Raw genomic sequence first — 15,342 nt, 5'->3', positions numbered from 1 at the left:
CTTAAAAAAAATTGAGAGACGTTGATGTATCCCAAACATGCGTTTCGTCCGAAAAGAAGCTTATTCTAGCGCGTATTGGCTTATGTGGAGAGTTACGAAGACCGCGATTTCACGATATGCCTCAAATGTCGTGCACAACTTAGTGTGAGATTCAGACCTTCGGGTTCGTAAATGCCAGTATCCTCCTCATAAAAATCGGAGACTTAAAGTTGAGAGAGAGGTGAATCTGAAGATGGCAGAAGAAATCAAAGCTGGTGGCGAGTCTTCCTGGTGGCAAGGTAACTGTAAACCTAATAGAACGCGTACTGTAACTGCTATCTTGGAGTCGGCAATGAATAAGGAAGAAGGGCAAGAAGAGCGTTTATCTGAACATCAGTTTTCCTAACTGGTGATTTGTGACTGAGATGAACTTTATATCATATGATTGCTAGGGATACGCAGGTACTGTAGAGGCGCTCACATAAATAGGGGTGGGCGATCCTCCCTCTGACTTAAGAACTGCGACAAGTTTAGAGCTCAGACCAACTGACACAGTTTGGAGCACCTCAGGGTCTCACTAGGCTCATCACATTAGAAACCTTCAGCAAACTAATCGTAGAAGCGGGTGGTCATCGGTAACGTGCACAGATCTCTGAACGCGGGTCATTGCGAGAACTATATCCAATCCGTCACAGACAGAACAAGAAAGCGAGATATTCTTGCTATAAGGAAGAACGTATCGAGACGTTTCAGTCATTGACTGCCATCCAAAAGCACCCTAACAAAGACAAACACAGTGAAGCTGACAAAAAAGAATCCGCTTATGATAAGATCAAGAGGAAATAGACGAAGACCGGCTTGCCATTCTATAGGGGATGGCTACGTTCAAGGACGGACCTCAGGTAAAATTCTGACGAACAATCCCCAACTAGCCAAGTATACTTTGGATGGGCTCTTTGGAAAACACAGAAAACAGCCACCTTTTCTCAGAAAGCAAAGAATTATCTCCTAGACGTGTGCTGGACAGTGGAGGAAACTTGCAAGGCAACCGCCTCTAATGTGACTTCCCAAATATCGAGTTTAAGAGACGACACCAGCCAGAAATGTTGTCTGAGACTGACCGGTTATTGGAGCAGTAAATCGCTCGATACTTCAGGCGGTTATCTGCCGTAACAAAAATTGGTTTACTGACGAGGTCCCTCTCTGTAAATATGAATGATGACGAAGAGGCCGATGCCGATGATCTAGCTTCAAAAGTCGAAACTGACCGAACAAGGCAGAAGATAAGGAGGGACCTTGCAAAATTTAGACGAAGACTGCAGCAGAGGGTACAGCTGCTATAAAGCTAGAAAAAAAATAACGACATTTGCATCTCACTTTTCTTTCATATTTATTGTCTTTGCTCACGAAAACAACTGACTTTGTCTTGGGATTTCATCAAGGGAAATTTGCAGGAAGCCTACTGGTCAAAATACTGCTGGCTCATTCTTAATAAATTTTACAAGTCACGCAATTAAACGCCGGCAACACTCGATCTAAAGAGATGCAGATTTATATGTAGTAATAGAATGCTTGAAAAAATTTGCAGATATTTTACGATCGAAGCAGGCAAATAATCATAGAAATCTGCAGATTATTCTGAAATTGCTATCTAGCAGACAGCATGAACAACGCGCTTGAATATTCCTAAGGAGGGTCACGCAACAGATGTTAGCTTAACGGAGTTCTGCATGGAAATGTTCGATGGCGCTAAGTGACAACGAAAACTCTATTTTAATTTTATTTTCGGGATAGAAGCACAGTTTTTAGTCTGATAGAACTATTGATATTTGCTCTCAAGCGAGAGCGCAGAATTTCTCGTCTGTAAAAGCCGAAGTTGTAGCACACTGGAACTTGTAGTGATGTCAACAAACACGCAGCATGTGACTTTAAAAGCTCCTAAAATGAGCAATGATGATGATAAACAATCAAATTATAGACTAATGAATGTTTTGTTCTGTAACAAGAGCCTTATTTCCTGATTTTAGCAAATCTCCAAAGTAATAAACGACAAGAGAAAGAAACGCTACGATTTTCCCATCGATTTTTCGCCCACATGCATCTCTCCAAACGTGAAATTTTCCATTCCTACTAAAAATCTCGAAAGTTTTTCACATTTTTCACCTTTCTTGATTAATCATCTTGTATAAAGAGCCAAAAAATGTAGGTTTATTTGGTCAAGCGACCGCTTAAAGCAAGAATTGCGCGACAGATGTAGCTGAGAGAAACTTGTCACAGTCGCAGATTTTAAAAGGCATTCAAGACAAAAATACGGTAGCGCCCAAAGATTTTTTTGATGATTTTCAGAGATGAAATAATGGGTTATAAGGGGGAATCAAGATTAGCGTTGTAGCTTTCTGGCAAGGGGAGATATTTTACCTCAAAGTTGTCAAATATTTGGATGAATCGAAAAGTCAAAAAACACAGTCGTTTTTTTGCCTCTGTTGATTGACAAGCCGTTAATCAAATTGACTGATACTTGTGGCGAACATTAACTAAGGATGGAAAAATATGTGTGCAAATCCTCAGAGTAATTGGTTAAATACCATCGCAGTGAGAGCTTCATACACTTTACCTATTTTGAAACGATTTCCTTGGTGAAAACCAAGAAAATCGGGGGGGGGGGTGGTCAATCTCCTCCCGGAAAAAACCAAAACAGAAACCGGTTTGTCTTTTTGAGTTTTGAGGTAAATCCTTTAAACTGGCGCAGTTTCATTGAAATCGGTGAGATGGCATGTAGCAGGACTACCCGGTGCTCTCGTGGACAGACTCTTAAAACTAAAATACAAGCAAAGAAAAGAACGTTAGAAAGTGAAAAGTGGAAAGTTGGACCAAAGCGACACTTACAGTTGTTAGGAGCTGGGAAAAAACTGCGCCGGAGCGGCGACGAACTGTAACGTGAAATCTGGCTGCCTTAGGGCGAAAAATGACCGCTTAGAAATGGCAAGCGAAAAACTAACCCCAAAAGGCCTACACGTCCTTTAGATACGAACGAATATATTACACTAAATCTGTACTCGACTAACACGCTAAAATACATTCCGCACGCACAACGAACTAACCTACAAAAATCCCAAAGGGAAAAAACAAAGAACACTAATAAACTGGTGTTCAGTTCTTTACATTCATCATTTTCTGTAGTACTCCGAAACAAACGATAAGTAGTATCAGGAAACAGTGGGATCACGTGCTAATTCCAAGTAACCATCGACGAAATTCGAGGAAATCGTTACTAAGCGTTGAACGACCGAAGAACCGAAGAAGTTCCGAAACAATCAAAAGCCAAGAGCGAGTAATATCGGGTAAAACTCGGCAGACCTCGTTTTGGGCTAAGAGATCTATGTTATATATTCTATAGTTACACTCAATAACTCACCCACTCACTCAATAGGACGACATTATGGCTTCGCCTCCATAGGAGGCAGTTGAGGCAATAACAGATGTCTCTATCTTCGCTGTTTACGGATCAAATAACATGAAATGATAAGGGGGTGGACTAAGAGAATATTTTTTATTTCATAGGTACTGAGATCTACCCACAAAAATCGTAGTGAATAAAATTCGTACTGATTCTAAATGTAGCCAATCAGGAGTACGAACGACAAAATTTCACCGTGAAAAATTATCGTTCGTCCAATCAGCAACGCGAACGACGAAATTTCACTAATGATGAATGAACGTACTGAAGAGAACGCCATGCGAGAGCCGTTGCACAAAACCCGCGCGCTTTGAAAAATGGCCGAGGGAAGGTTCGCTTCTGTTTACTCAGTTGAAGAATTCATTTTAGAACAAGAAAACAAAAACACCGCTCAAAAAACTGAAAGAGATGTAAGATTGCTTGAAAGATTTTTGAAAACGAAGGACGAAGACAGGAAAATTGAAGATATTCCAGCGGCTGAGTTGAATGAATTCATTAGCGAATTTATTATCTCCGTACGCACTAAAGATGGCAACGAGTACGAGCCGACTTCGCTTCGAAGTTTAATGGCCAGCTTCGAACGACATTTGAAGAAAAACGGCTATTCTGCCAGCATAATCAACGACTTGGTCTTTGAGAAAACCAGAAAAGTTCTTCAATCCAAGCAAAAGCAGCTAAAGAAGCAAGGAAAAGGGAATAAACCGAAAGCATCAGTAGATTTGACAACCGAAGAGTTAAAGATATTGTAATATTAATAGACATTGAACTTGATTGATATCTGATGAACACAGGTAAGCTTAAGTGTTATGAAATTTATGCACTTTTATTAACTTGTTGTTGAGAAATTTTTAAACTACCTTTTACGCTTTTCATCGCCCCATTTGTGCTATTTGTCTACCAAAGACAACACGAAAAAATCTCAGCACCTATGAAATAAACACATTACAGCATGGAAAATACTTTGTACGATTTTCATTCACTCGTTGATACGTATCAGAAAACTCACTCGCTGTTCGCTGCGCTCACTCGTTCGTTTTCTGATACTACACAACTCGTGAATAAAAATCGTACGCGCGCATTTTCCATGAAGTAATCTCTATATATTTATTTGGTCCCAAACCCCATCTCAGTTATCTTGCAGAATTCGGGGGCTCAAAGGAAATTTTTTCAGAAAAAAAAATCTCAATTTAGGTATTATAAAAGCAATGTATTTCTAAGATTTCTTGCTAATGTGATCTTGTGAATCTTTTTAGAAAAAGCTATCAAGGAAAGTTAGTAAAACTCAATAGCTTGAAAGATTAAATGTTCGTGTGTCATGAGCTTATTTCAATCTCTGCTAACTTCGGAAAAATTCAATTTCGAGATGTTTTGCACGCGAGGAAGGTTAGACTGAAAAAAGAGAGTAGTTTGTGTATTTAAGGCTGTTAATAAAGTCTAACTTCTGTCTTCTCCATCTCATTTAAATAATAAGGAACATGACGGAAAGTCATTCTTGACTCAGACAATAATATATATATTTTTGCGATAACCTGCGCTCCGGCTGTTAGTGAACTGCGCGTTTTAGTCGTGCGGCCAGGTTACTATGTTTTTCAAAGATAATTTGAAAACAGTAAGATAATTCTTTGCAATATAATTAAAAGCGAGTCAAGAAATTTTTCTACGATTTTTTCCGAACTTACTACTCAATTAAAGATTTGATCGCGCAAGCAGCTCGATTTTCTATACCACGGCATCATGTTATGGAACCTTAGGCTGTTCCGCGTTCACAGTTAAAACACTTTTCAATTACTTGTCGCAAAACTAAAACCCAAGCAATCAAAACAGCCAATTACAACGAGGAAAATATCACCAGGAGCCATTGGAAGCTCTGCTAGAAGCGCGGGAAAACGCGAATGACTCGAAACCGCGATTGGTTTTAGTTTTGAATCTGATTGGTTGAGAAAGTGACCCGAGCTTTCCGGACCAATCACATAACGAAGTGATGCAAAACCAGGGCAATTCCGGATTACCTTCGACGTCCAATAGAAAATTTCTCTATGCAAACACGAGCTTTTCCTTTTTTCTTTTCTTTAAGGACTCACATGCTTCAAAAGGACTATCAAATATATCTTTCTGAAATATTGTTTGGGAGCATTCAGCTGGATGAATCTTGCAATAAACTCGTCTTTGTAAATTCGGGCGAATAATTGTTTTGAAATTAAACAAATATAAACAACGTCATCCGTCAAACATAAACACCTCACAATAAACGCGAGAAAAACACTTTATTCCCCTTTCGTTTACATTACCAGTAAAACGAGCGAATTATTTGCCCATGAAAGAAATATTAGCAACAAAGAAAAAGCATTTCCTTCAGAATTATCCACCAAATAGCATCTACCACTAACCTAACCCTTCCCCTGGAACAAGCTAAAACTAATCCTATATTGCCACTAACACGACAGGGTCAAATAAAAAATCCATTCTCGCACTTCTTTAGCGAGTAACTGAAGTAGACTCGTTACGACCATTCCGCGATTAGACCAGAAAGGCGTTCCGGTTAACTTTGCGTTAACAAAACCACAAGGTCTCCACACTTGTCAGGAGGCACAGGACTACCAGACCCATCCCTGTAAAATTGCAACCGCAGCTAGGATCCGGTTCTTGGCCTGTTATGAGCTTTAGGATTGTAGTTGAACCGTCCTGTGGTTTATACTGATCTACAAAGGGTTTGAAGAGTTTCTTAGCCTTCTTGTCGTAGATCATCCAATACGAGTCAGTCTTGGAATCCTAAACAATCCAAAAAGAGGGAGTTAGAGAGAGTCAGTCGCACAAACTTCAGCCTGGGTCAAAACTAATCAGGCTAAAATCAGAATAAGCCTAGAAAAAAAATTGACCAGTGGGGTTTAAGGGATGTTAAGTTAAGTTTTAACAACGCCCCCTCCCCACCCCACCCAGAGCTTATTATCTTCCACGGCTTCTTTAAAAGGGATTCATCGAGGGCGGAAGGAGGAAGGCCTACTGAAAACGCAATGAAGGCCACGACGCGAGACTTTAAACCGTATGCAGCTAGCATTCCATTGGTCAAGTAACGAAATATTCTATAGCCCTTTCAAAAATAAGTTGTTTCATTTGCACTGAAATTCTACCATAGTCATTTTTATCTTTCTCTTTTCTCAGCTTTTTCAATTCTTTTTTTTAATTTTGGAGTTTTAGTTTGGGAGGGGGGGGTTTGGAAGGGGGGGGGGTTTGGAAGGGGGAAGAAGGCTCGTCAGAAACTTGAACTTCTGGACGTGGAGGAGGGGGTGCTTGGTGACAAATTTTACAGAACTATTTCCTGGTTATGATGGAAAATTATGAAAAATCTGCTACGAGTATGGCAGCCTGAGCCGGGCTTCCTCGCTCAGTGGACGCAAACGAATGAGCAGACGAGGGAAGACTGGAGAGATTTTAAGGAGGCCTGCCTCTCCTTAGTCCCCCATAATCTTTCTATCACTTTCCCGGCTTTCTCATTCGTCTCCACAAATCAGCGGCCTGGGGCAGGCTACAAACATGGAAGCAGAAGGATTTAAGTCCGTTCATGGAAGTGATAAAATGCCCTTGTCCTCCATAATAGGTGGGTGTATATTTATTGAAAGGACCCTTTTTATTTCAGGCAGCGTTTGCAGTGATCAACTTGGGCTACGAATTTGCTTCATAAATGAAAAAACATCTTGAAGCGAAAAATAGTGAAATCCGTAAATCTAGGTTACGTAAAACAGGAGTTAATGGCCACTGATCACATACCTCTTTAGTTCCGTTCATGGCAGTGATAAAATGTCCCTGTCCGCCATAGTATGTGGTTGAATACTTATTAAAAGGGCCCTTGGGATTTTTATCTGCAGCTTTGTTGATGATTTCTTTAAGATTGGTGTTACTGGCGACTTTGGTGGTGTACGGAGCAGGGATTGACTTTTTAACAACATCCGTATTCCATTCCATTCCAATGGTAACTGTGATCGCAGAGGGAGGCTCCTGATTAGCAAGAAACAAAATGTTTGTTAGCGTAAATCTATTGCTGTTGCTGCTGAAAATAGTAACCATTTTGTCCAGAAAATCCCGTAAGGTAATAAAAAAAACCTTTCCATGAGCGTGTCCCTCATCAGTCGTAGCAAATTTTACCAACTAGAAAGGAAGACCATCTTCCTACTTCATATTTGTGTCGTATGCATGCCTAGTCAGCGAACAGGGACGTTCGTTATAGGAACTAGTTCACACTTTGATCTGACCGTAGAAGAACTGAGATTATTTCACACCTACTGAGATTTACACTGTGAAGTACCATCGTTGGTGTCTCTGATTGGAAGAAAGATGTGCTTTCATAGTCGTTCGCTTCCAATCTTTGATTGGTTTCGGTTAGTAAGAAACAATCTCAGTTTGTATAACGTAAAAACATCATATAATGGTAAGTGCTGGAATAATTTACATTCACTAGTTGCGTTGCGATGCATCAAAAAACGAACGAGGGGTTTTTTGAAGCATCGAAACGAGAGAATAAAAAATTGTTCGAGCGCACTTTCCAAGGGAGAACCTCTATGCTTTCAACACTATATGAATATGTACGAGCCTCCTTTAAAATAACGGGACAAGAGCCATTCTCGTCCCCAGAGCCACTCGGTCTTACTTACCGTCACGAATTTCTTCGAGCACGTGACCTAAAGAAACGAGGAAAGAGGACTCTTGGGACAAGAATGGACGTGAGCGGGTAAACCTGAGTCTGCTACATAAGGTCAAGGCCTCTACTTTCTTAATGCGAAAGTGTTGCGAAACAATCAAATCGATGGTTTGGACTGTTTATCAGCAAAGAAAAAGCAAACCAAACGAGTTATCCAGCCCAAGAGCGGGCGCTCATTTTTAGCGCTGCATTGCGTCCGTTTCTCCGCTCGCAGGAAGTTTTGAGACGAATTGGCGCGAGGATTATCGTGGAACTGGCACTAATTAGTGCCAGACCCCTTGCATACCTCGTGCAGGCCCGCGACGGTCAAGTTCTCATTCCTTCCCGCGAGCGAAGAAACACTCGTGCCCAGGCGCTAATGAACATTGAAAACCTGCTGGCAAGCTAAAGCAGGCTTGTATTCTTCTTCTCTTTTTTCAGGAAAGTTCACTAGCAAGTTTTGCTTTACACGCACTCAATTGACTTTCTAGACTCGTGTTCAAAAGAAACAACCTTGGCTAAAGTACAGCGAACAAACCTGACTAGGGGTGGAGTGAGAAACACAATATCCATTCGCACTTTTATTATTATTCGGGTAAGGGTCTGCTGTAAACCGGAATAGAATCGTGGACCCGTTATGAGGCACATAAGAGTCCCCTCCACATGGAATAGACACATTTTCTTCATCATATTTAGACCAGTACGAATTGGTGTTCTGACTGTGTCCCATTCCATTTATGGTGGTGATCAGATACCCCAGCCCGGCATAGTAAGTGCTCTCGTAAAGGTTGAAGGGGCCCTCTTTATCTTCGCCTGCTGCTTTGTTCATGATGTCCATTACAACAGTCCCGTTGGGGACCATTGTTGTATAACTTGGTGGAATCGGTTTACCAAGTGCGGTGACATTCCAGTCGAGCTTTAGGGTCACTGTGATCTGCAAGAAATGGGCCAATCTAAGGAAAGCGCCAAGATTGACTATAGGTAAAAATAAATAAATAAATAAATAAATAAAAAGTGCTTTGATGAGGAGGAATTTATTCATCTTGTATTTTACTCTCGACACAGCAATCCACACGCTCCACGCTTGAAGCTTAACGCGCGTTTCACAAAGGCCACGCACTCCTTATGCTCAAGTGAATTTGTCACGCATCAGTTTTTAAACAAAGCGAAAATACTTATTCAGCTTTACCCACTTTCCCTCAAAGAAACCACGAAGCAAGAAATGAGAGCCTCAGCTTTTCATGATAAAAGATAGCAATAATAAAGTTTAAACCATTGGTAAACATTTAGTCCGTGAGTATCTAACGAAAGCGACCACGGAATCCCATTGGTGGGGTGGGAGGGGGGGGCGGGGCGGGATAACGAAAGAGAGGAGGAAGCGTTCGCAACGAGTGATGCAGGAAGTTTTAAATCTTCAAAAAAAAAAAAGGTTAAACAGCTCTTTAAGAATTATTAACCACTGAATTATTATAAGGAATGGAAGCCTTCCGCGAGTTTCGCTGAATCAGCTTACCGCAGGAGCAGCTTCCCTCCGTTCTCGTAAATGGGCTGCAATATAAAAAATATATTGCATTTCATTATGTTTTTAGTTCAAGAGAAATTGATTCTTGATCTTGTCCTTTATTTTGTATTTTTAACAGATATGTTCAACTTTTTTGTTTTAAAAGCAGCGTCAAATACACATCGGGTGCCGAGTCGCTGAGGTAGGTCTTTTTTTAAACTGCTTCTAAAACGCAACTCTTTGGACGCTGCGATTACAGATTATATCCATGCGAGTGTGAGTGCCTGAGACTTGTTTCGAAGACAAAATTCAGTCCACAGGAGCGAGACATAATCGAAAATCATTCACTTTGACTACATGCCAAACGGGGCGAATCGTCACTTAGTGAGCTCTCGGCCTGGGTAGAATTATTTTCCGCTGCAAAGCAGTTGACAAGGGTCATGTGTCACGCCATCAAGTTAGCCTGATCATACGAGCCAGGTTTCTTGCAGGCTCTGTTAGCAGGACTTACTTTGACCCCTTGACATACTTCGTCCCTGAAACTGTGCATATGAAAAATGTCGGCTCGAATTCCACGTGGGGCGTAGTTACAATTCTGATTACCCCGTAAAGAGTCCACAAAAATTTCCGCCCGGTCGACAACTCATCGAAATTGAGATCGTGATCACCGGGTGGGTCCACCTTCTGAAATAAACACACGAAATTTCGCACAAACGGTGGGATCTCGAATACCAAACCGGTAGCGTTGACGAGGTGCATATATTCAAAAAGCCCTCTGTTTCCGGTGAGAGTGATGCAAGAGATAATCAACTGTTAGAGAGCAAGGAGTAATTTGTTTAGTAACGATTCATTGGCAAGCTAGCTAACTCACAAACTATAAGGAGCTCCGGCCAAAATGAATGCGACGGATAGCTATTTGATTAGCGCTTGACATGTAAGAAACAAAAAAATAAAGAGTGCTCAACTGTCAGTAAAAAACCAAACACGTGCACGCGTGACCATCGTACCAAAACGGATGCGAACAAATTCTGTGCGAAAATTTGGTCGGAAAAATTCGTTAGAAAAAGAGAAAAGTTCGTTTAATACACGAATAACAAATCGGGAAAATACTTCTCCCTTAAACAGAGAAGAACCAATGAAAACGTGAAGTTCGATTAACGTTTGTAGCTCACGCAAGGTAACCAAGTGTAATATTACATAATTTGTGTATTCATGTCAGAAGTAATTCACGCTCGAATCAAAACAAACGCGGTAAAACTACAGCAACTTCTTTCAAGCAAGCAAAGTAGCACAAAAGATCATTTACCTTGACTGGTTCTTAAAACTGCACAGAATAATAACAAACTGAACGAGGCAATAATCGATGTCTTCATCGTGTTTCCCAGGGCAAGTACACGCAAATGAATTTAAGGAATGTCCGATGATGCGCCTGCAGTATTTACATATGGTTATTGGTCCCAGGAGTTTGCCAATCAAATCTCAACAGTTCGAAGTTTCTTAGGATTGAGAAAAAATCTTTAAATGGACAAAAAAAAAATATTTGTGAAACTGCACTACGCGAAGCCCGGGAATAAACAATTCCACGTCGTGTAGAAATAAATACAATGCATTTCAATTCCTCAACAGCGTAAATGACGTACTGAAACTCAAATAACCAACAATTAGAAAAGTCACGCAATGGACGATATAAAGAAATAACAAATAACAAGACGGAGAGAGGACTGTAAAACGCTTACATTGTTACGGCCACAGAAAAGACCAAAACTGATACTGCAAAGGGTAAAATTTCCGCATAGCCTCATACTACATTATGCATTCAGTTCTTAGATAGAGAAAACAATAACAAAAAACAATACATTGCCATTGGGAAAACAAATTTGTTTTACAATAGTATGGGGCTGCGCGGAAATTTTACCTTGCGTTTAGCGCAAAAAACGGGAAAACAGGCATATCTCTGCTATATGCACATCGATAAATTTTGCGAATTAGCTATAAATAAGGTGGCAATAAAAGGACACAAAAAGGGCGCTAATGAAACAATGAATATAAACGTTCGCTATTTACGGGGTGAAAAGACTTAAATAATGAACTTTAACCCTGTAAACCCTAAGAGTGACCAGCATCTAATTTCTCTGTACAATATGTATCCTGAATCACACATTAAGGTAGAGGAAATGGTCACCAGGGAAGGAACCTTTTGATTGGCAAACAAATTCTCCTTGTCAACAGCTTGGAAATGTATAAAGAATAGTGTGGAGAATATAGGGCGTGAATTTAATTTTTTTTTTCTGATAGCCACTAGGCTCCTAAATTCTTCAAAGTGGTAGCCAATTCAAAAAAAGTTGGGCGCCATTTTCAAAGACAAACAAAACCTTTTTTTTTTTTTTTACGCTGTCATCGTTCTAGAAATTAAGTTAGGGAAAAGATCTTTAACGTGCTACAAAGTGGACACCAGAATGGATAATATACAACGTTCAAGCTCACCTTAATCCACGATGGCGTCTAGTTATCGATCGACAAGCGACTAAATACAGGAATGGCTCCGACCTGTAATTGGATGATAAAAATAGTAAAAGTTAATAAGTTATATCTTAACTCTTTGCCCGTGAGTATTGTTAACCGCGTGTCTCAAAGCGGAACAATGAAATATCAATGCGAGTGAAAACACCGATCTGTAAAAAAAGAAATGATTACTTACGTAGCGAAGGGAAGGCAGCCTTTCCTATTCAGCGAGGTCGTTCAGCGATATTCCAGCGATGAAAAAGTCATCGGCTAACAAGCTCCGCTGACAAAACTCATTTGGTCAGTTCAGGCGGACGACCAGAGACTGGAGCCATTCCTGTATTTCACCGCTGACAGGAATAGCTCCGACTCAAACGTCTATTAATTTTTTTCAATAACTTTTTAGTAATTTAAAAAAAAAAATTTTTTTAAATTTGAAACTAAAATGGTGAGCAGTGCTGTACGAACAGTAGTTGTAAAACTTCTTTATTCTCCGACGCGTTTCGTCTAACTCTCGTAACTTCTTCGGGGAGTTTTACGAGGTAACACTAAACGCGTATAGTTATAAACCATTGTTAGCAGCTATGACCAGTGACCATAAGGGCTTACCTGGACCTACGAGCAGGAATAGGCAAAGTTGTGAAAATTTGAAAATTTCTTTTGAAAATTTATTAGGCAAGATGAGAAATATTTTTTGGGAGCCGCGGTTTTAGCTGAAAATTTTCAAATTTGAAAAATTGAAGAGGTTTTTTACAGATGATGCCTGGAAAGCAGTTGGCAAATTAGGTTAGGATGGCTCGTACTGAAAATGTAGTTTATGGTCCACTCATTCTTTCTTAAATTTAAGTGGTATAAATACCTTGTCTAAAACAGTAGTGTGATACGATAACTAATGAGATATACTCGTTCCAATACTATGTCATGTGATGAACAGCCTTCATTAATTTTGGAACATATTTTATAAAATCATTTTACTCTTTCTTGTTATAGCCAAAAACTGTTCGAAGATTGGTTGTGCTATCACTACAAACAGTCAAGGTACTTCGATATGATTCAGTGCAAGGGCTACTGCCACTGGTTTAACTGGCAAGACAATTTTTTTTTTGTTTTTTTGTTTTTTTCCTTTTTTAGGTCTAGTGGCTAGTGGAGTTGTTAGAAACTACCAAGCAAAATTAATCCGCGACTTTCTTCCTTTGGGTGTTGTGCAAAAATAGATCAAGAACCCGATGAATGGGTTTGTCCTTCATTTGAACAATTACCTAGAAAATCCGTTTCCACGAAAAAAATTCCCTCGATTGCGGGCAAGCCATACTCCTCCAGTAGAGCATACTGTAAATTAAAAACATCGGTGGCAGCGTCACGCAACCTTGCGTGATCTTTCAAACATGGTATGCAGTTGCTGCATTATTTTAAAACTTAGAAACTACATGGCCCTGTAGAAATAAAAGAGGGCTTCATTTGCAAGCACTGTAGACTTCAACATAAGAAGAACCTAATAAATAGCTCTTTCACTTTTTATCTGTATATAAATTATTTAGCCAGAACCAAAAAATTAATATATGCATGAGTTGGAGTCATTCCTGTCAGCGGTGAAATACAGGAATGGCTCCAGTCTCTGGTCGTCCGCCTAGACAGACTAAATTAGTTTTGTCAGCGGAAATTGGCAGCGGATGACTTTTTCATCGCCGGAATATCTCTGAACGACCTAGCTGAAGAAGATAGACTCTGCCTTATCTTCGTTATGTAAGTGGCCATTTCTTGTTTGACACGTCGGTGTTTTCGCATGGATATTTCATTGTTCCGCTTCGGTACACGCGGTTAACAATACTCACGTGCAAGGAGTTAAGATATAACTTATGAACTTTTACTATTTTTATCATCCAATCACAGGTCGGAGCCATTCCTGTATTTAGTCGCTTGTTATCGATCGAGATGCATGTGCTGAGTGGTGCGTTTTGGAAACAAACTTAACGAGGAAGTTTGCCGCGGATTTATCTTTGCAAATATTTTTAATTCATTATATCCCTAGGTAAGGTTATGATGAAACATTCTAGTCGCCGATTTGGCGACTAATTTTCAGGATTTGGTCGTCAAAGTGAAAAATTTCGTCGCAATTGGCGCCTGTATTACGGGAATATGCATACTGATGTAAAGGGTTAAACATGCATTTGAAAAAATTTTGGAAAACAGGGGGAAAGAAGACTATTTTCTTTTCATAACCATGCAAATGCACTTGGTACATGCGGTTTTCGGTGTTTATGATATGCAGCTTGTGTGACAAGTTTTGACGAGGAATCACCTGGAAAGGGAATTAGTGTTCCACTGCGTTAAGGAAAATCTCGGCGGAGCGCTGGTTCGACAATCAATAGGACTGTATCTTTCCGATTTCTTGCGTTTATTTACAATTCATACAATATCCGAACTTTCTACATTCAATCATTCTCAAATCTTGTGTTACAAGATAGTGATTCTATTTATCTGCTGTTACAACGGAAATATACGCCTAAACCACGTAAAACCAAGATTGACATTACTTATTCCTGATTTACTAAAATTCCAAAGCTATTTCCTGTCAACTTGATTTAACGGTTGTTTCCCATTACACGCCGTTCGACACTTCTGTAATTTACACCCTCACGCACGCACTATTTGCAGCACGAATAACACATCACGCAACATCACAGGATGTTCCAACCGAAACGCATCCGCACAATTTCCCAAGGCAATTCCTTATCTAATTATTTCAGATTATAAATGATTTTCTGCATCACGAGCATTCTTACTACAAGTCTGCCATTACCGTGCTACGTTCAATTATACACCTAAATCTTAAGTAACCCAACTACCATCAAACCTTAGCTTAATTACAATATTAGAAATAAAGTGTCACGCGATACGCTTGCAAGATTATCAAGACAATTAGGATCTAAAGAAACTGTGGCGCTGCGTTGGTGGGGGGTATAACTAGATGATTTGGTTTTATCCACAAAGTTGATTATGCAAATTACCACTGTAAAGAGCTGCTTTTGTAAAGCTGGCGTTTCGAGCGTTGGTACTTCGACAGGGCGGTTGAGGAAGAGCTAACGCTCGAAACGTCAGCAAAACAGCGAGGGACTGTGCCCCCCTTTTGCCCTTGTATATTCAGTGTAACTTTCTAGCAGAGAGGCAGCGCTCTGTGTTTTACATGTCTGAGGCCGCTAGGAAGGGAAGGTCAAGAGAACGAACACTTCC

The 15,342-nt window shown here is 40.1% G+C and overlaps 3 protein-coding genes across 4 annotated transcripts in view; 1 reads left to right on the top strand and 2 right to left on the bottom strand.

Annotated features, from left to right (window-relative positions):
• The first annotated feature begins 3,524 nt into the window (after nucleotides 1-3,524).
• LOC149041116 (uncharacterized) lies at nucleotides 3,525-4,185 on the top strand. Its single transcript, XM_089214689.1, has one exon. The coding sequence runs from the start codon at nucleotides 3,754-3,756 to the stop codon at nucleotides 4,183-4,185; it is 432 nt and encodes a 143-aa protein (XP_089070815.1). The 5' UTR covers nucleotides 3,525-3,753.
• A 1,496-nt stretch (nucleotides 4,186-5,681) lies between these two features.
• Nucleotides 5,682-11,053, bottom strand: LOC113674171 (uncharacterized). 2 transcript variants are annotated; one of them, XM_027190643.2, is made up of 5 exons: nucleotides 10,916-11,053; nucleotides 9,622-9,656; nucleotides 8,647-9,042; nucleotides 7,202-7,429; nucleotides 5,682-6,205 (listed from the first exon to the last, which is right to left on the bottom strand). In XM_027190643.2, the coding sequence occupies exons 1-5, from the start codon at nucleotides 10,980-10,982 to the stop codon at nucleotides 5,987-5,989; spliced, it is 945 nt and encodes a 314-aa protein (XP_027046444.2). In that variant the 5' UTR covers nucleotides 10,983-11,053; the 3' UTR covers nucleotides 5,682-5,986. The 2 variants fall into 2 exon arrangements, with proteins under 2 accessions (XP_027046444.2, XP_089070541.1); XM_089214415.1 differs by lacking the exon at nucleotides 9,622-9,656 and having other exon boundaries at nucleotides 10,916-11,034.
• A 3,436-nt stretch (nucleotides 11,054-14,489) lies between these two features.
• LOC113674172 (uncharacterized) overlaps nucleotides 14,490-15,342 on the bottom strand; it is a 2,261-nt gene continuing 1,408 nt past the window's right edge. Inside the window, exon 1 of the mRNA XM_027190645.2 lies at nucleotides 14,490-15,342. This exon is cut by the window's right edge and continues 1,408 nt beyond it. The gene's annotated coding sequence lies outside the window, so the exon portion shown is untranslated.

Source organism: Pocillopora damicornis, chromosome 8 (genome assembly GCF_964200805.1).
Source record: "Pocillopora damicornis chromosome 8, jaPocDami1.2, whole genome shotgun sequence".
Classification (NCBI taxonomy): domain Eukaryota; kingdom Metazoa; phylum Cnidaria; class Anthozoa; order Scleractinia; family Pocilloporidae; genus Pocillopora; species Pocillopora damicornis.
This window is presented reverse-complemented; position numbering and strand designations above follow the sequence as displayed.

Excerpts from the sequence above, each read along its gene's own strand:
- LOC149041116 (XM_089214689.1), top strand. The coding sequence starts at position 3,754 with ATGGCCGAGGGAAGGTTCGCTTCTGTTTACTCAGTTGAAGAATTCATT.
- LOC113674171 (XM_027190643.2), bottom strand. The coding sequence starts at position 10,982 with ATGAAGACATCGATTATTGCCTCGTTCAGTTTGTTATTATTCTGTGCA. Across the intron at positions 9,657-10,915 it reads AGTTTTAAGAACCAGTCAAG|CCCATTTACGAGAACGGAGG; the intron begins GTAAATGATCTT and ends TTTATATTGCAG. Across the intron at positions 7,430-8,646 it reads CTCACTCCACCCCTAGTCAG|GAGCCTCCCTCTGCGATCAC; the intron begins GTTTGTTCGCTG and ends CTTGCTAATCAG.